The sequence below is a fragment of the Rhinopithecus bieti genome, unplaced genomic scaffold, assembly GCF_001698545.2.
Source record: "Rhinopithecus bieti isolate Rb0 unplaced genomic scaffold, ASM169854v2 scaffold_76, whole genome shotgun sequence".
NCBI lineage: Eukaryota > Metazoa > Chordata > Mammalia > Primates > Cercopithecidae > Rhinopithecus > Rhinopithecus bieti.
Window position 1 is genome coordinate 2,978,651 of NW_016803343.1, and position 20,314 is coordinate 2,998,964.

General features: G+C 41.2%; 1 protein-coding gene across 1 annotated transcript in view; it reads right to left on the reverse strand.

The window, feature by feature from the left end:
* USP13 (ubiquitin specific peptidase 13) overlaps positions 1–20,314 on the reverse strand; it is a 137,575-nt gene that overhangs the window by 16,440 nt on the left and 100,821 nt on the right. Inside the window, 6 exon segments of the mRNA XM_017876857.1 lie at positions 4,286–4,439; positions 6,274–6,440; positions 9,233–9,376; positions 13,551–13,577; positions 15,769–15,891; positions 18,298–18,386. Coding sequence (XP_017732346.1) covers positions 4,286–4,439; positions 6,274–6,440; positions 9,233–9,376; positions 13,551–13,577; positions 15,769–15,891; positions 18,298–18,386 — 704 coding nt within the window.

Genomic DNA, 20,314 nt, shown 5'->3' on the forward strand with positions numbered 1-20,314 from the left:
GCCTAGTCGAGGTTCTTTTGTACCCGCTCTGGTGGTCTTAGAAAAACAAAACAAAAAATACCTAGGCAATAAAGATACAAATATAAAAAGCGCTCAACCCAACAGCACTGCTGGGGAAGGCTGGGCAAAGAGAAGAGTCACCAGTGTGACCACGATGTGGCCCCCCTGTTGTGTTTGTGGAGGGTCATGTGATGGTAATCTGCATTAAAACCTTAAAATACGTATTTTCACTCACAAAATTCCCTTCCAGAAACTTACCCTAACGAAATAATAAAATGAAGGCCCGAGGCTGTTTATCACAATATTATTTTTAGTAGAAGAAGGAAAGAAGGAAGGGATGGAAAGAAGAAAATGCTGAACAAGCTTTTATTCCCTGGATAGGGATTACATTAGGCATGTGCGGTACTTCTGTGAGTTGAATTCATCCTTTAAGAAACTCATTATTTGGCTGGGCACAGTGGCTCACACCTGTAATCCTAACACTTCAGGAGCCAGAGGCAGACAGACTGCCTGAGCTCAGGAGTTCGAGACCTGCCTGGGCAACATGGCAAAATTCCATCTCTACTACAAATACAAAAAATTAGCCAGGTATGGTGGTGCACACCTGTAATCCCAGTTACAGGCTGAGGCATGAGAATCACTTGAACCCAGGAGGTGGAGGATGCAGTGAGCTGAGATCCCGCCACTGCACTCCAGCCTGGGGAACAGAGCGAGACTCTGTCTCAAAAAAAAAAGAAACTCTTTATTTAAAATTCATACTGGTCATCTTCTGAATGTGGAAATATCTTCATTATTTGAAACTCCTTCTGTAATAATGTGGTCTTTTATTAGGTATATAAATTATGGTACATGTTTATAATAGAATATTGTTAATATATGTTCAACAATATAGATTTCTATACATGTACAACTACATAACTCACAGCCTAATCACAGCCTAATCACATGTTAATTACATGTTAATTACATTAAAGGAAAAACAAATCACAAAATAGCGATGTATAGAATAGAATGTCATATTTTATACTTCTATGGATTTATATTCATTTTATACATTTGTCTAAAAAGGTCTAGAGAATATAAACAAAACATTATTTTGTGGTTATTGCTGGGGAGTAGGATTGTAATTTTTAATTTTGTCTTTTATCTATATAGATATATATCTATATTTTCTCAAGTTGCTAAAATTAATATATATCCTTCAATATAAATTGTTAATTTTTTTACAAAGGAAAAAGAAAGCAACAACTCACAATATGAGTTTGGGTGCTAATATAGTAAAGTACAGGAAGTCATGTTTTTCCCCCCCTTTGATTCATGCAATGTAACACAGTAGTACACAGCCAATCCCTCTATATGGCACGTTGTGGAAGCAGCAAAAATAGTGCCAAAGTCTGTTACCTCCTGGCATTCATTTAATTCTTCATTCAATCAGTTATTTCCTGATCACTCACCATGGGCCAGGCACAGTGCTGGGGAAGCTACTTTGAAAACATTTGTCGTTCTGTAACATCAAACTCAAAATGCATTTGGCAAATTAGGTTTCTGCTTTTCTGTCTTCATAATTAAATGTTTCATCTACTACAGCCTTTCTATCCTGCATATCTTGCATGCGATTTCTAAGTGCATCTCATAGTGCTCCTTTGCTACCCTCACCCACAATCCTTGGGGTTTGACCCATAGTGCCTTAAAGGATGCACCTCAAAATCCAGCTGTGGCAGGAATATCTACAGATCACTCTGAGGTAGAGGAAGCCCTGAGGAGATGATGTGGCTGTTCTTTATCATTCTTGACCATCTGTGAGAGAGTAGCTGCTGCCTCCAAGCTCCATCAGAGGAAAGGAAACCCTAAAGATCAGACCTGCCTTCCCTCTACAGCCAAACCTTGGCAGCTTTACAACAGCCCCACCTTGTGGTTAATTCCTTCTGCAAGGACTCATCCTCTCCAAGAAAAAGTCCATTATGGAAAATCAGTGAAGCAGTGAACTGATGGACGTGTAATACGTGATAAATCCTGCTCATGCATTATTGAGTAACCTGTCTGTTATAGCTTTAAATATTTTAGGTAAGCTAGTAATTTTTGCAAAGTAATACTAGATACTTTAAATGAATACGGAAATTGAAATTGGGAGAACTACATCTCATCCTTTTCTTATCCAGTTGGCATTGAAACAGTTTCAGTGATGAAATTCCTATTTTATATTAAAAAAAAGAAGAAGAAAGTTCCCTCCTACCATCTCTCTCTAGCTCTATATCAATAGGTACATATTAGGTCTGGAAAGAAGATTAATGAGTAGATCTGCCACTACTATATGATTATAGGAACAAATGCTGCTAGTGTAGATTTAGTTAAATACAATTGTTATTTACTCAGTACTTTCTATGTGTCTAGCACCATGCTAGACACCATGAGTTTTAAAAAGGCCAAATGGCCTCTGCCCTGGGCAAGCTCCTAGTCAAATGGGAGACACAAATACCTACAGAAGTAATTTTACTGCAAGATCAATTGGATACCTCTAATAACAGAAGAACTAACAATGAAGCGTGGTGGCCCGAGCCTGTAATTCTAGCTACTCAGGAGGCTGAGGCAGGAGAATCACTTGAACCCAGGAGGTGGAGGTCGCAGTAAGCCAAGATCATGCCACTGCACTCCAGCCTGGGTGATGGAGTGAGACTCTGTCTCAAAACAAACAAACAAACAAACTAACTAACAATGCATTTCAGTGGCTACAGGCACAGGCTCTGAAGGCAGACTGCCCGCACAGGAATTGTGGTTCTACCCATCCCTAGCTATGAGACCTTGACAAGCTACTACTTAACCTTCCATATCTCAGGTTCTTTACCTGTAGAATGGGGATAATAATGGTATGTAACTCATAAGGTTACTGTGAGGATTAAAGATGGCACAAATGGGAGTATTTTTCATACTGGTATAATTATTACTAGCATATGAGGTAAACATGAGCTGATTATGACAAGGATCTAGGAAGGCAGTCCAGAGAAATGGAATCTGTGGTCAAGTTCCAAATAGTGATAAGAATTTTAGTGTGCAGTGACAGGAGAGAAGGTTCATTTCAAAAATAGGGGTTAACCTGAGCAAATATCTGCAGGTTGTTTGAAGAGAGCTGTTGACAGCTGAGTAGGTTAAGAATGTGGCTACAATCCCAGGCATCCCAGCTACAGGTATAGAGAGTATAGAAGTGACACTGGGATACCAGGTGGCCTGGGATCTGACTAGAGGAGGTGCTGAATGCCAAGCTAAAGAGCCTGAACATTATTCTACAGGCAATGACAGCCCAAGAAGCAGGATATCACAACGGTTAAGAACAAGGATTCTGCATTTGAATCTTGGTTCCATCTCTTAAGAGCCGTGTGGCCTTTGGCAAGATACCCAACCTCTCTGTGCTTCTATTTTTCTCACCTGTAAAATCAGTTGTAGTGAGGATTACATGAGTCTTGATATGCAAAGTGCTTAGAACACTGCATGGCACACAGTGACATACATAAGTGTTTACTATTAAAAGGCAGAACAACAGCCTATGGCACCTCTTCCTATCATTCTGAGACAACCCTTCAGGATATTATCAGTAGTTGGTATGGGTTAAGGATATGATCAAAGATGAGACCACTTTGCTACAACTCAAAAAACACTACCATGAAAACAAATGTTCTCTTTTTAACAAAAGCTCCCATGGTCCATAAAGAAATTTTATCTCAAAGGAACAGACAAAATCAGAGTTGGCCCTAAACTTAGGGACACACACATGACCAAGCAACATGATTCTGACATGACTTTATCAGATCACCGGGGCCTATGCAAAGTGGCAAACTGTACCATTTCTAAGAAGATGGGATCTGGCCAGGCACGGTGGCTCATGCCTGTAATCCCAGCACTTTGGGAGGCTGAGGCAAGCATATCACAATGTCAGGAGATCAAGACCAGCCTAGCCAACACGATGAAACCCTGTCTCTACTAAAAATACAAAAATTAGCTGGGTGTGGTGGCACATGCCTGTAATCCCAGCTACTTGGGAGGCTGAGGCAGGAGAATAGCTTGGACCTGGGAGGCGGAGGTTGCAGTGAGCTGAGATCGTGCTACAGCACTCCTGTCTGGCAACAGTGTGAGACTCTGTCTCAAAAAAGAAAAAAAAAAAAAACGAACAAGATAGGATGTGTGCTAACTTCTGAATGATGGCAAAGGCTTGAATATGTCGTGGTGGGAGGGAAGAGCATGAGCTGAATGTATAGTCCTGACTGTTCAGACAGCCTCTAAGGCAAGAACTTACTTCCAGATCCATCCTTGACTCTAGGTCCTTCAGGCTTGGCCTCAGAAATAATGTTTGCATTGGCGTTATTCTCCATCTCAATCACAAAATCACTGTCTTCTTCAAACTCAGGGTGGCTAAAGATCCAATCCAGTGCTCTTTCCAGGTTATTATTCTAACAACAAAAAAGAAACACACATTTTTACAATGCATGCAGCCTCAGACCTCACTATGTCCTGACCATTTCAACTAGATGTCAAGCAGATAGGGAAGGAGGCCTGAATTCATTAGTCCTAAGTGCCACTGAGTAAGAAGCTCTGACTCCGCATGACAGGCACGTTCAGTTGGCATGGCATTCTGCAAGTCTCCCAGCTGACATCTGTAATTGGATTTACTGGAAAACAGTTCTAAGCAGCAGATCAGCATTCCAAAGCTTATCTCAATGTTAGCTCGGCCTTTCTGCAGGAAGATGCTGATAATAATAGGTGTGGAATAACCAAGGTTATGGCATTTAAGTGCAGCTCTTTCTAAAGCCACTTTAATTGCACACACTACCTTCTCTACCAACTGTATTTTCTGCAGATAACTTTGAACAATAGAGGGATGCCAGTGTGGTACTATGTTAGAGCCTTCTCTCCTGGAATGTTGGTAAAATGTTTGAATTCCAGTAAAGACAAGATTAATATCTTGATTAATGACAACGACACTGATTAGGTAAGTATACTTGTTTAAATTGAACTCCATGTACTTCAAACTAATTGACCATAAAAATATTTCCATCTTTCTCAGCTTGTGACATCACTGGCAAGTTAAAGAATCTGTATAGATGTAGAACCTCTAATGAAACAGTCAGGCAAATAAAATGAGTGGAGCACAAGAAAGTACCCCAAGTAAAACAAACTCTGGTTGAGATATTTTAATCATCTTAAAGGGAGACAGATTGTTCTAGCCACATTCTCATGAAACAGTCAAGAGCCACTGTGACCTCAGCAATGGATCCTAGCAGGTACCCCATCAGCATAGGCAAGAAGTAATCGAGAGTACGTATCTACTCAAAAGTGGGTTATGGTGTGACCAGGAAGGATGGGTTTTGTTTTGTTTGTTAAGTACTTTCCCTCGATATTAAACAGATATCAGCACTGCAGAAGGGAATCGTGTACCCTGTAGTTTCAGGGTCCCTTGTTTTTTGTTTTTTTCTGAGACAGAGTCTCGCTCTGTCACCCAGGCTGGAGTGCAGTGGCACGATCTCGGCTCACTGCAAGCTCCGCTTCCCGCCATTCTCCTGCCTCAGCCTCTGGAGTAGCTGGGACTATGGGCACCAGCTATCACGCCCGGTTAATTTTTTGTAGTTTTAGTAGAGATGGGGTTTCACCGTGTTAGCCAGGATGGTCTTGATCTCCTGACCTCGTGATCCACCTGCCTCAGCCTCCCAAAGTGCTGGGACTACAGGCGTCAGCCACTGCGCCTGGCCCTTGTTTCTTTATATCAAGAAGTTCATGGCTACCAGAAGAACCTTCTCTTTCTGCAGAGAGAAACAGCAGCAGAGAATTCCAAGGAGCCATTCAGTTTTTTATGAGGACTTTTAAGAGACATTTACCCAAGGTCTTGGTATCAGAAAAGCATTCTATCTCCTAAAGGACTTCTTACTGAACATGGAATTTCATGCGTCCCTCTTTCCTCCAGGGCCACACACAGGCTCCAAGTCAAATTTGTGACCCGTTAACAAATATTCAAGATGATATCAAGTTTCTTTCAGTTTGCTCATATTACCCCAGATTTGTTATCTCCTTATTCTTAAATTCTCTGTGTGAAAATCATTTATTTTAGCTTTATATTTACAATAAGCAAATAAATCTTTATGGGCCATGGTGAGATTCATATTCGGATGAATCAAACTTGAATCAAAATGATCAAAGTACATTGGAAAGTCTCAACTCTTACAGAAATAAATTCACACACACACACACACACACACACACACACACACACACACAGTCTCTCATGCTCACCGTTGCTCGGAGTGCCTGAATAGCCTGATTTCTCTGAAATCCCATGGAGGTGATGATAGCAACGATTTCCTCTGGAGGTTGGTTATCCAATCCAGTAGCACCAAAAACAGAGGCTCCAGCAGAAGCTGCCCCTCCATAACCAGGCATGGTCAGTGGCTCAGCAAAATCTGAGAAAAATAACCACACCCAAGTCTTTTCCTTTTTCTTTCTTTCGTGTGTGTGTGTGTGTGTGTGTGTGTGTGTGTGTGTGTCCTGAAACAACACTAACAAGGAAAAACATGATTCTACAAAGTTATAATAATCAAGACAGTCTGGGCCAGGCCCGGTGGCGCACGCCTGTAATCCCAACACTTTGGGAGGCCAAGGTGGGTGGATCGCCTGAGGTCAGGAGTTCGTGGCCAGCCTAGCCAACATGGCAAAATCTCGTTTCTACTAAAAATACAAAAATTAGCAGGGCGTAGTGGTGCACGTCTGTAATCCAGCTACTTGAGAGGCTGAGGCACAAGAATTGCTTGAACCCGGGAGGCAGAGGTTGCAGTGAGCTGAGATTGCACCACTGCACTCCAGCCTGGGCAACAGAGCAAGGCTCCATTTCAAAAAAAAAAAAAGGACAGTCTGGTACTGGTATAAAGACAGACATACAGATCAATTAAATAGAATTGAGATTCCAGAAATGAAACCATATACCTGTGGTTAATTGATTTTCAACAAGACCAATCAGTGAGGGAAGGACATTATTTTCAACAAATGATGCTGGGACAACTGGATATCCACATACAAAAGAATAAAGTCAGACCCTCACCTCATATCATACACAAAATTAACTCAAAATGGATCATTGACCTAAATGTAGGAGCTAAAACTATAATAATCTTAGAAGAAAATATAACAGTAAGTCTTTTTGCCATTGGATTAGGCAATGGTTTTTTATTCACAACACAAAAAGCACAAGTGATAAAAGAAAAAAAAAGATAAATTGGACTTCATCAAAATTAAACATTTTTGTGCTTCAAAGGATACCATCAAGAAAGTGAAAAAACACCGGAATGGGGGGAAAATTACAAATCATATATCTCATATATCTTGTATCTGGAATTTGAAAAGAACTCTTAGAACTCAATAATAAAAGGATAACTTCATTAGAAATGGGCGAAGAATTTGAATAGACATATCTCCAAATAAGATACACAGTCAATAAACATATGAAAAGATGCTCAACATGATTAGTCATTAGGAAAATGCAAACCAAAACCACAAGATACCACTTCATACCCACTGGGATGGGTGTGATAAAAAAGATAATAATAAGGGTTAGTGACGATATGGAGAAACTGGAACTCACATTCACTACTGGTAGAAATGTAAAATGGTTCAACTACTGTGTAAAACAGTTTGGTAGTTCCTCAAAAAGTTAAATATGGAGTTACCATATGACACAGCAATTCCACTCAAGAGAAGTAAAAATAAATGTCCATCCACACAAAACTTGCACAAAATGTTTATAGCAGCATTGTTCATAAAAGCCAAAAAATGTAAATAACCCAAATATCCATGAATTGATAAAGATTAATAAAATGTAGTATATCCATAATATAGACTATTATTATTGTTATTATTATTATTATTTTAGACAGAGTCTCACCCTGCTGCCCAGGCTGGAGGGCAGTGGCATGATGTTGGCTCACTGCAACCTCTGTCTCCTGGGCTCAAGCAATTCTCCTGCCTCAGCCTCCCAAGTAGCTGAGACTCCAGGTGCCCGCCACCATGCCCAGACAATTTTCGCATTTTTAATAGAGATGGGGTTTTACCATGTTGGCCAGGCTGGTCTCGAACTCTTGACCTCAAGTGATCCTCCTGCCTCAGCCTCCCAAAGTGCTGGGATTACAGGCATGAGCCACTGTACCCGACCCAGTAGATGATTATTTTACCATAAAAAGGAATGAAGTACTGACACATACTACAACATAGATGAATCTTGAAAGCATTATGCTAAGTGATTGAAAGCATTATGCTAAGTGATTGAAAGCATTATGCTAAGTGATAGAAACCAAACACAAATGACCTTATCGGATATGACTCAATTTATATGAAATTTCCAAAACAGGCAAATCCAGAAAACAGATTCATGGTTGCCAGGGGCTGGGGTGAGTGGGAAAATGGGAAGTCACTGCTAATATATACAAGATTTCTTTTGGAGGGTACAAAATGTTCTAAAATTTGATAGTGGTAATGGTTGCACAACTCTGAATTTATGGAAAACTATTGAAATGTACACTTTAAATAGATGAATATATGCATTATAGCTTAATAAAGTAGATAAAAGAAAAAGCTAACTAAACAGCTTCCATTTCTTCACGGCCATGTTTCCATTTCAAGTTTTCATCATTGCTTAGTTGGAAGTATATCCCATATCTCTCTATTGGTCTTTTTGCCACTGACTTGTAAACTTTAAAGGGGTGAATTATATCTTAATAAAGCTGCTTGCTTTTTTTTTTTTTTCTTTTTTGAGACAGAATCTCACTCCGTCACTCAGGCTGGAGTGCAGTGGTGCGATCTTGGCTCACTGCAGCCTCTGCCTCCTGCGTTCAAGCCTCAGCCTCCTGAGTAGCTAGGACTACAGGTACGCACCAACATGCCCAGCTAATGTTTGTATTTTTAGTAGAGACGGGGTGTCACCATGTTGGCCAGGATGGTCTCCATCTCTTGACCTAGTGATCTGCCCACCTCAGTCTCCCAAAGTGCTGGAATTACAGGCGTGAGCCACTGTGCCTGGCCTAAAACTGTTGTTTTTAAAAACAAGAAGAAAGACAAAGACTGGCTTTCTCCTCCACTGCAGCAGATTAGGAACCGTAAAGTCATTTTCTAGGGATACAACCACAGGGGCCTTAGAAGGACCAGGACTCAGCATCACTGAGGGTCACATCAGACTCCAAAGCCATTCCATTTTCTTGTCACCTACCTGGCTCTTCCATGTGAACAATGATCCAGTTGAAGGCCACCTCGGCACCCATATTTCCAGTGAAGTACACAGCCTTGCGACATGCTTCCAGCGGGAAACCCATCTCGGCCAGCTGCATCACTGATGACTCATCGATGTCTGATGCTACAGAGCACAACAGGATATTCTAGTGTGAAAGAGGAAACTCTATCGCTTCTTGTCTTAGCTGCTCTTCACTCTCTTATCCACGTGATACCCAAAGAAAGTGCTAATTTGTTGGGTGTAGATAATGGTTTTACTTTGTTTCATTTTGTTTTAAGCCATCCAAATAATAAAGCTCTTTGGGCTAAGTTTATATCTTTGACCCAAATAGGAACCAAGTTAATCACCTGGACAATCCAAGCAATGAAAAACAGTTCTCTAGTTTCATATGGGGAGATTTAGTGTATTCCCAGAATGATTTCAGAGCATTCTCAAGACCTCTACAGCAGCCTCTCCTATGACTGAAACTTGAAGAGAAAGCACTATCTATAGCCCTAAAAGCCTGTTCCTTAAACCTCACAGAAAGTTAATGCAGGTCTTTAGATACATCTGGCAATCATAGGATGCAATCAGCTCTGGGAAATGGAGAGTACAAATGTTAAGTATAGAAGTAAAATTTCCTTTCTTTTTTTTTNAAGGCTATAGTTAATCAAATAGCTGTGTTTTAGTGATTATTCCGGAGCTAGAAGAATCCTATCAGGAATGGCCATAAAATCATTAGTTCTTTAACTGCACTGTTTTGGAATAGAGATGAATGATCAAATATTCACCTTCTAAGCTCTGTTCAAAATCCTTGTCTTCACAATAACCGCATTATCTCCCATCTGTTACTACTTTATTTTTTATTTATTTATTTTTTTTGAGACGGAGTCTCGCTCTGTCGCCCAGGCTGGAGTGCAGTGGCCGGATCTCAGCTCACTGCAAGCTCCGCCTCCCGGGTCCACGCCATTCTCCTGCCTCAGCCTCCCGAGTAGCTGGGACTACAGGCGCCGCCATCTCGCCCGGCTAATTTTTGTATTTTTTAAGTGGAGACGGGGTTTCACTGTGTTAGCCAGGATGGTCTCGACCTCCTGACCTTGTGATCCGCCCGCCTCGGCCTCCCAAAGTGCTGGGATTACAGGCTTGAGCCACCGCGCCCGGCCAAAATTTCCTTTCTTAATATACAAGTTTAAAATATTAAGTAACAGTTTTACAAAGTAACTTGGGCTTAGATACGTTGGGTTTTGTTTTCTTTTGTTAATAACATATAGATATTGATAGAGATGTGTGTGTAAACCTGTGTGTATGTAAGGATACATACACATATACACACTGTTCTCATATTATACCAAAAGAGGAGAAAAAACTGGAATATAAAATATATCCCTTGGGTTTTCCATGTCCTGAGGACTCTACTAAAACTTCTGTCAATTTTCTGGCAATCAGTAGAAGAACTGAGAAGAGAGATAGCTGTTCTACAAAAATTTTGTATTGAAATGCATTTACCAGGCGGGTACGGTGGCTCACGCCTGTAATCCCAACACTTTGGGAGGTCAAGGCAAGTGGATCACGAGGTCAAGAGATGGAGACTATCCTGGCCAACACAGTGAAACCCCGACTCTACTAAAAATACAAAAATTAGCTGGGCGTGGTGGCGTGCACCTGTAGTCCCAGCTACCTGGGAGGCTGAGACAGGAAAATCGCTTGAACCCAGGAGGCAGAGGTTGCAGTGGGCTGAGATCATGCCACTGCACTCCAGCCTGGCAACAGAGTGAGACTCTGTCTCAAAAAAACAAAATGCATTTACCAAAGTGCTCTCTTACAAGGAAGATACATAGAACATCCTATCAAGGTCAAATGTTCAGAAAACAATTATGTTGGACAACAGTGATTCCCAAATGGTGTTCTGCAGGATTGTAGTGTTCTAAGAGATGTAACCGTTGAATTAAAAATCGGGTTTCTGTGGTCAAATAAGTTTTTAAACCTACATAGTCTATCTTCTCCTTAGAAATTCATGATGTGCATTAGTACAGTGAAGACTCAAAAGTTCTGTAATAAAGAATCCTACAGTAAAGAAACTATGAAACTCTGCAGAACACCTTTCAATGGCAGTTGAGATATAATCTCAAACATAAATGTTTATAATATTAGACTAGAAATATATAATTTCGGCCAGGCGTGGTGGCTCACACCTGTAATCCCAGCACTTTGGGAGGCCAAGGCAGGCAGATGATGAGGTCAGGAGTTCGAGACCAGCTTAGCCAACATGGTGAAACCCCATCTCTACTAAAAATACAAAAAATTAGCCGGGCATGGTGGCATACACCTGTAATCCCAGCTACTCAGGACGCTGAGGCAGAAGAATCGCTTGAACCCAGGAGGCAGAGGTTACAGTGAGCCAAGATTGTGCCACTGTACTCCAGCCTGGGTGACAGAGTGAGACTCTGTCTCAAAAAAAAAAAAAAAAGAAATATATAATTCCATTTTGTGAAAATAAAGTGAGCCAGGTACAATAAAGAATAGAAGGATATACCCCTAATGTCAACAGTGGTTATAGACAGGTGATGGAACCATGGATGATTCTTCTGACTACTCTATAGTCTCTAAATGACTTTTTACTTTTGTAATGAGAAAATAAAGTTATTCCTTTTAAAAATTTAAGGGCCAGGTACAGTGGCTCATGCCTGTAATCCCAGCACTTTGGGAGGCTGAGGCAGGTGGATCACAAGGTCAGGAGATCAAGACCATCCTGGCTAACACGGTGAAACCCTGTTCTACTAAAAATACAAAAATTAGCTGGGCGTAGTGGCGGGCACCTGTAGTCCCAGCTACTCGGGAGGCTGAGGCAAGACTCCATCTCAAAAATAAAAAATAAAAAATAAAAAAACATTTAAGAAAGGTAGGATGCAAATGTCAGTTCATGACAGGTAGTTTTATTTTCTCCTGATTATTGGTAAAACAGCATGCTTAGATCCAGGAGTAAACAAATGGCCAAACCAGCAATACTAAAAAATGGCTGCATGCTCTCACAGTCAGAGGCAGGCTCCTCTGGCGCAGTGAGTTCCAAATGCCCATCACTTCCCATGGAGTAAGATCCCGCAGGCCAGCTCTCCACAGCATTAGGCACAACCAGCAAACCTCTCACGTGCCAAGACAGTCTAGTGGCCTGAGAAGCACGGTAATTCCTAGCCCTAGTTCTGGTCCTAGGTCTTGGGTCTCCAAAACTTCCTAGATCTAGGAAGTTTGATCCTCTACAAAATGTCACCTGCCTTGCGCTTCCTACCATTTTTTATAAAAAGTAGAGTTGTAGACTTGTCCCAGTGAGATCTGGGACCTTGTTTTATAAAAACTAGAGTTGTAGACTGTTGAAAAAATTTATGGAACAATAAATGCAAAATGATCCATGGTAAGCATTCAAAAACTTCAGCAGCGGCTATTACAATTAGATTATTCGCAGTGGGAATAGTATGTCCCAGGCTACCCACAGTCCTACCAGGTCGCATGTGAAGATCATGGCAGGCTGACTCTTGCTGACTCTAATCACTCCTCTAACAATCAACAAAACATAATTGTCTCAAGAAAGGAAACATGGAAGTCTAAGCCACATGATCAATCATTTGCAATGTGTAAGATTCAAACTCCTAAATTAATATTAGTTACTGTCTTGAAAGACTTTACAGACCAAAAGATTTAGAGTATCTAGTGTTAAATGCTTTCTCTTTCTCCTAGTTAATATCTAAATACTGTCTATCGTTTATTTTTTATGTTCTTTCTAGAAAATCAAGAGTATCAACTCCCACAGGATTAGGAACTAAAAGGCTATAAAATTAACAAACAATCCAGTCAAACTAATATCCTTGAGAGCATTAATTAACACTATCATGTCCTGTCAGCTGTGTGTCTTCATTATGTGTCTTACAGCAGGAGAGGAAAAAGTGACTGACCATGTGCCACCATTGCACAAAAAGGCCTACTCAGTGGCCAGAGAGGCAAGAAAGGGCATGTCTAGCCCCATTCACACAGGAGGAAACTGGGGCAAAGAGAAGGTAAGTAAATTACTTCAGGTCACACAGTCATAAATGGCAGGCCAAGATTGTGACCCAGGGCTGGTTAGCCTCATGCTAATGGTCACTCTCCTGAGCCCCACAGGCCACCTGATCAGCGTGTCACTGACTAGCAGACACAGAGTCATTCCCACCTGGGAAAAGCTGCACACACACACTTACAGAACAATGCCTCTTTACTGAACTCTCACAGACAAATTCATCAGATTAGTAACAATAGTAGGACATTGGGAAACATTTTTAAAGATACATACGGTCTGTCAGTTGGTTCATCAGGCGATCTGGAAATTAAGGGAGAGGACAGAAAATGAGACCAAACCATGTTGAAGAGTTTTAGAAAGAGAAAACCCATTGATCCAGAGCATTCCCAATTGCCCTCCCCACCCCTGGGGACCACATATTGTTGTCAATCCCTCAACCGCACACAGACCACCCCAGCCTCAGTAATGAGAGAAAGTAATAGCTTTCAGGCATTTAGGTTAGTTAAAACATGATGCTTTGATTATTATCCTAACAAACTACTATTTCCCTATTATCTCTCTGTTATTTCTTCTTTAAAAAAATTTTTTTTTGGAGACAGGGTCTCACTCTGTCACCCAGGCCAGAGGGTGGTGCAGCAGTCATGGCTCACTGCAGCCTCAACCTCCTGGGCTCAGGTGATCCTCCTGGCTCAGCCTCCTGAGTAGCTGGAACTACAGGCACACATCACCAGTCACCACGTCTGGCTAACTTTTAAATATTTTATTTTTTGTAGAGACAGTGTCTCACTATGCTGACCAGGTTGGTTTCAAACTCCTGGGCTCAAGTGATCCTCCCACCTCAGCCTCCCAAAGTGCTGGGATTATAGGGATGCATCACTGTGCCCGGCCTCTCTGTGTATTTTTTTTTTTTTTTGAGACAGGATCTTGCTCTGCCACCAGGTGAGTGCAGAGGCACAATCTCGGCTCACTGTAACCACCAACTCCCTAGTTCAAGCGATTCTCCTGCCTTAGCCTCCTGAGTAGCTGGGATTACAGGCACACGTGGCCACTCCCAGTTAATTTTTGTATTTTTAGTAGAGTCGGGGTTTCACCATGTCGGCCAGGATGGTTTCAATCTCCTGACCTCGTGATCTGCCCACCTTGGCCTCCGAAAGTGCTGGGATTACAGGCGTGAGCCACCACGCCTGGCCCTCTCTCTGTATTTCCAAGAGCTCTATATAACTACAAACCAAAGATTCTATTATGAACATCAGAGAGAGCCAGAGCAGTACTAATAAACCTTCTTGTATTTATCTGATGCCCATGCTGATCCTTCTTTAACCCCTTTAATGAACCAACTGTACTACATGACCTAGAATGTCCCTTCTCTACTCTTTCTCTATAATTTAGCATCTGACACAGCATTAGAGAACAATAAAATACAGATGCTATCTGAATCCTATCTTGCTCCTTCTAGACTCATCTTCCTTTATACCTGACCATGGTCAGCTTCACTGTTTAACTGATGGAAAATCTTTAGTAGACGGTCCCAGAGAGTGCTCTGTCATTATGAGTTAATTTACCTGATTAACTCATTAGGAAGATGAACAGTAAACAGGTGAGCAAACAAAGCCAGAATGAAACTGATTTCATCGGGATAACTGAGCTAATAATTAAACCAAGATTTTTTTGACACTGTTTTTGAACCCATAAAGGTGAGACAACTATTTTTGGCATGTCCTTTTCCACTAAAAAGTTATGAGGCCAGGCACAGTGGCTCACGCCTGTAATCCCAACACTTTGGGAGGCTGAGGTGGGCAGATCAGGAGGTCAGGAGATCGAGACCATCCTTGCTCACAAGGTGAAACCCCGTCTCTACTAATAATACAAAAAAAATAAATAATAAGGCAGGCATGGTGGTGTGCGCCTGTAGTCCGAGCTACTCGGGAGGCTGCGGCAGAAGAATTGCTTGAACCCAGGAGACGGAGGTTGCAGTGAGCTAAGATCATGCCACTGCACTCTAGCCTGGGCAACAGAGCAAGGCTCCGCCTCAAAAAAAAAAAAAAAGTTATGTATTCTGAACAATGACCAGTGACAGGGTCACAGAGTCAAAGAGAAACTCAAACCTCTTCCTTTCTATGAAGCAGTAACAAAGCTGGGGAGGTAAGATGCCATCATAGTTTTTAAAACCAACTCACGCTGTTCAATTTCCCCTTTAGGTTGTCCAAAGGTACTCCCAAGAATGACAGCTTCCCTAGACTAAGAGCCTACAGAAAAAAACTGTCCATTTCGACCACACATGATGGGTCTGTGCCTCTTACTATGTCTATTTTATGTTTACCATTGCAGCTATGCCCCCTTTCTGTGTGTCGGTGGTGGGTTACATCACGGCAAGGCAGCTAGACCCCCAGTGGGTGGTGGTGGTAACAGCAACACAGTGGTGGAAGAAAGAGACTGTTCCTATAGAACAGGGGGGGAAAGTAGAGCATATTCTCCTGGCAGGAGATGGTACCTTTTGAGTCATCAGGAATGACTATCGGGGGGCTGATGTCTGGAAGTTCCTCCTCTCCTGGCTGTAACCCCCTGGCTCGGAGATGGTTGATATCAAGTAGGTCTGGCATATCAATAGAAACATCTGCAAAATGAGAGAGATTATATCCACTGGGCTCTCCATAATCACCTTATTATAATACCAGCACTATAACTCTACAAGCACGTGTCTAGACAGCGCTAAGGGATGTTTTTCAATTCCCTAGAATATGTCGCTCGATCAGCAGGTTCATCAAGACTAATCAGATATTAGTGGAGAACCCAGGGAAAATACAGTGGGTGGCAGGATTTCACACCAAACAAGAGCAAATCATTTAAGCCTGAGGTCACAAACTGGCAGCCCATGGACCATGTGTGGCCCAGACACAATCTGTTTGATATTTTAGAAGTGTGAACAACAAATTCCAATTTTTAAATCAGAAGATGTAAGGTAAAATCCAGATTTCCAGCTTATTTTGAAAAGCATAAAGCTGTAGCATATTCTCATATGGTAACAACCATCTGGAGCTGATCTTCAGTTTCTACCCTAGACAATGGTGCAATGCCAGTCTGACACAGACCCCACTGCTCTTTATTGCTCCCTGAGCATCATGTTTGTGCTAGTCTGATTCTTATGGTAGCTTTTCTAGTTCATCTGTTTATTCAACGTGGGAACACCCAAGCAAGGCCAAGCTAGCTAGCTACAAGCTTCCTATACTCAGCCCAGTTCCTTCATTTAGATTATTACCCTGTCCTTGTTAGGCATTTGAGTTTGCAACCCCATTTGACGATGCAACCCATTCTCGGATCATGATGGGTACTATGGACATTCTAAATACGGTTTTGAATAAATAATGAAGTTTTAAAGAAATTAATTGAATCTCTAGTGTATTATCTTTACAGTACTTTTCTTAACTTCTTGACTCCGTTATTGTGTTGATTTATTCAAATACAAAATTTGTCAGGCTGATACCCTGTCAAGATTTAGTATCGCACATATTCAGATGACAATAATGGAAAATGGGTTCAAATGTTGGTACAGGATACATCTTTTGGGCTAGCAAACAACCTGAAAGTATTGCCCCCAGAATCAGTGATGACACCAGGTACATAAATCCTATTTTAAAACAACAACCCAGAGAACAGAGCTTAGTTTACAAAAGTAAATTTAAACTTCAGGAGGCAGCAAAACCAAACATAAAAACTGACCAACAAAATCAATACAACTGCTCCTTAAGAGAAAAAGTCAGGTTTATTAAAGAAAATTTTGAGGTTCCTTAAAATTCAGCAAGTCAATGAAATGGGATTCAAATGTTGTATTCCTTTACAGAAATTCCAAGGACAAAGAAAATAAGCAAACTATCTCCAAGGCAATTCAAAGCCTTCAGAACAAGGAAGTTTTTTCTCTCAGTTACTTTTCAGGTCCATGGAAGAAAAGCTGAGTGGTCAGCATCCTGCCCTCTTGTCTTCCCCTGCTCACAAAACTATTCTGCCAAGAAAAGGGAGGATCTCCTGCAGGATCAGTAACAGCCCAGCACAATTTCCCATGACAAACAAGTGCTGTGTAACTGTTAGTGCTGGAGGTCTCTAGGAAATCACTCCAGCCGATTCTACATCCTTTTTACCTATCCCCTTCGGACAAGTGCTTAGTTAACCAGCATAAGATTTAGTCGTTTTTTTTTTTTTCTTAAGTACTTAAAAACATAAAAACTTTAAAAGTCTGGCAAATAGTCCAAGGTACTTGCTTGAGAAACTGTACATTCTTCCACACCACTGAGGACAACCTAGTAACACCCTTGGCATCAGATCATAATGCTGGAGAAAGGCTTTTATGCATTGTCTGAAAAATTAACCTCTAACAATGGTCAGGAACTTTTAAAATTAGCATGAAGAAAACCTCATGAAGCCAAAATCACATCCTTTTGTTTTGCTGTCTAATGCAACTGGCTTTTTCTACTTTATTATTAATAATACATGTATGATTTAAGTGAATGTCATTAGCCACACCTGCCTGCTCAGAGGCAGAGGAGAGATGCTAAGAGGAGACTGCATCTTCAACCACTGGCTGCTCAAAGTGTGGTCTGTGGACCAGCAGCACCAACAGCATCAGCAGCAGCAGCAGCAGCAGCATCACGTGGGAGCCTGTTAGAAACACAGAATCACAGGCCCACTCCAGACCTACCTAATCTGCATCTGCATTTTAACCAAGATCCCAGGTAATTCATATGCACGTTCAAGTTTGGAAAGCACTGTTTATTTGACAATGTGAGGATTCTGTTTACACTCTTAGAATTTAGTCATTCTAGAAACCATAACTGGAGGGGTGGGTAAGCAGGTGGAATTTGTATTGTCAGTTCTTATCATATACTCTGATTCAAAACAGAAAGGTGAGAATGACGGAAGAATGAAATGGAACTGTTTGTGGCAGCCAACTACATGGGCTCTTTCACATGCCATGTTGTTTAAATGGCTCATTTGATGTTTTAAGCAAAAGCATGCAAAAGATACCTACCAAATTTTTTGGGAACCCAGTCAAGACCAAAAGTGAACTTCTTTATCTGCACTACCAAGTATTCAGGGAATGAAGCAAAGCGAGATGTTCTGGGAAACACAAGGGGATATATCAATGAAACAATGCAATTAAGTATTGTGAATACAGTTCAAAAAGCATATCAACTTTGTCTGAGGCACACCTGGCCATTCCAATGGCTGAACTGAAGAGGAGGAACACACAAACACAGACATGTAAGAGGACACACATTCACTCTCCCCTGCTCATTTGTCCTGTCCTCTTCACAAGAAGAAAATGTTTAACGTAGGATGTTATTCTTTAAGAATGCTTTTGGCCAGGCACGGTGGCTCACACCTGTAATCCCAGCACTTTGGGAGACTGAGGTGGGCGGATCACCTGAGGTCAGGAGTTCAAGAGCAGCCTGGTCAACACGATGAAATCCTGTCTCTACTAAAAATACAAAAATTAGCCAGGCGTGGTAGGGCCACGCCTGTAATCCCCACTCGGGAGGCTGAGGCAGAAAAATCACTTGAACCCCGGAGGCGAAGGTTGCAGTGAGCCAAGATCGTGCCACTGGACTCCAGCCTGGGCAACACAGTGAGACTCCATCTCAAAAAAAAAAAAAAAAAAAAATGCTTTTGGCCCTGTTTCAAAATTTTACTTTTACTTTGCTGGGGGGTTTCATACTTCTGAAAAGTGCTTTTCAACCATTTATTTTTTCTGAAATCCTGGCTAGAATTTAGTAGACATATTTTTGATTGTTTATAGCATGCATGCATGATGTATATGTATGTGGGGTTTGAAAAGGCTCCCCAGATGATCCTGAAACACCCCCACCTCCACTTCCACTTCCACACAGAGTCACTGTCTTATAGCACAGAGTTGGCAGACGAAGGGCTTACTGAAACTTTGGTTGAGGTTGACTATTGGAAATGCCAGGGCCTCATTAAAATACTGTGGTACCTAATCCATGGCCACATGGATCCTAGCGGTAGACATATTACGGGATAAGTATCCAAAACATCTGAATCTGGGCCTTGAAGTTTAAAATTAATACACATTACCAGTATCTTGAATCCTCTTCAAACTTTCAGAAATGCTCAATTTCCTGGGCATGGATTTGGCAATTTTATACACAGACTGTTCAACCTGTACTACTTCAAGCTCATTCACTCCACATTTATTATCTTGTTTTAACAACCATTTTGTTTGTAGTCAATGTAGGTGTGGTAGGTATATGTAAAAAAGAAAATAAGCTGTTGATAGGTATTACAGATACCTTTTAAAATAAAAAATTCTAGAATATCCTCCCCTATTCCACTTTTCAAATCTAAGTCATTGCCTTCTACTTGTAATGCATCGTCCCAGAATTTAGAAAACTAATGCAAATGTATTGCTGCCCCCTAGTGTCAGAGAAAAGGCACAGCACAGGGACAGAACACGGGACAAAAAACAGTCAAACAACGTGGATGTGGGTCTTGAAAATGCCACTTCATTCACTCCAAATCTGGGCAAACCACTGACCCTCCCTGATCCATCTACAACATGGACTTACTAATCATGTCTACCTGCCAGGCCATGCAATGTTCATGAAATGATGTGAAATCGCTTGGCACACTAGAAAGTATTGTATATACCTAAGGAATTAGCATGATTATTTTGTCATGAAAGAGCTAGAAGCCACAAAGCCTTGGATGCTGAATCGAACTGTCACTTACCTGTATTTTACCCCCAGGCAAGTTACTTAAATTTCCTGTATCTCAAATTCTCCATTACAAAGTTGGTAGAAGAATAAAGGCAGTAATATAAAGACGCTCAGAAAATAGGAGCTTTATCATCCCAAGCAACTGATCTACTATTAGCCAGGCTCACTCTCCAGAAATTATATATTATCTCTAATTAGGTTTTTCTATCTTCTGAGAAGCAGTAATAAACATTATTCTTATTTAAATGTCACCAAGTCCTCAACTGCACCAAAAAAAACTTCCATCTTGTATTTTATATATATAATTATATA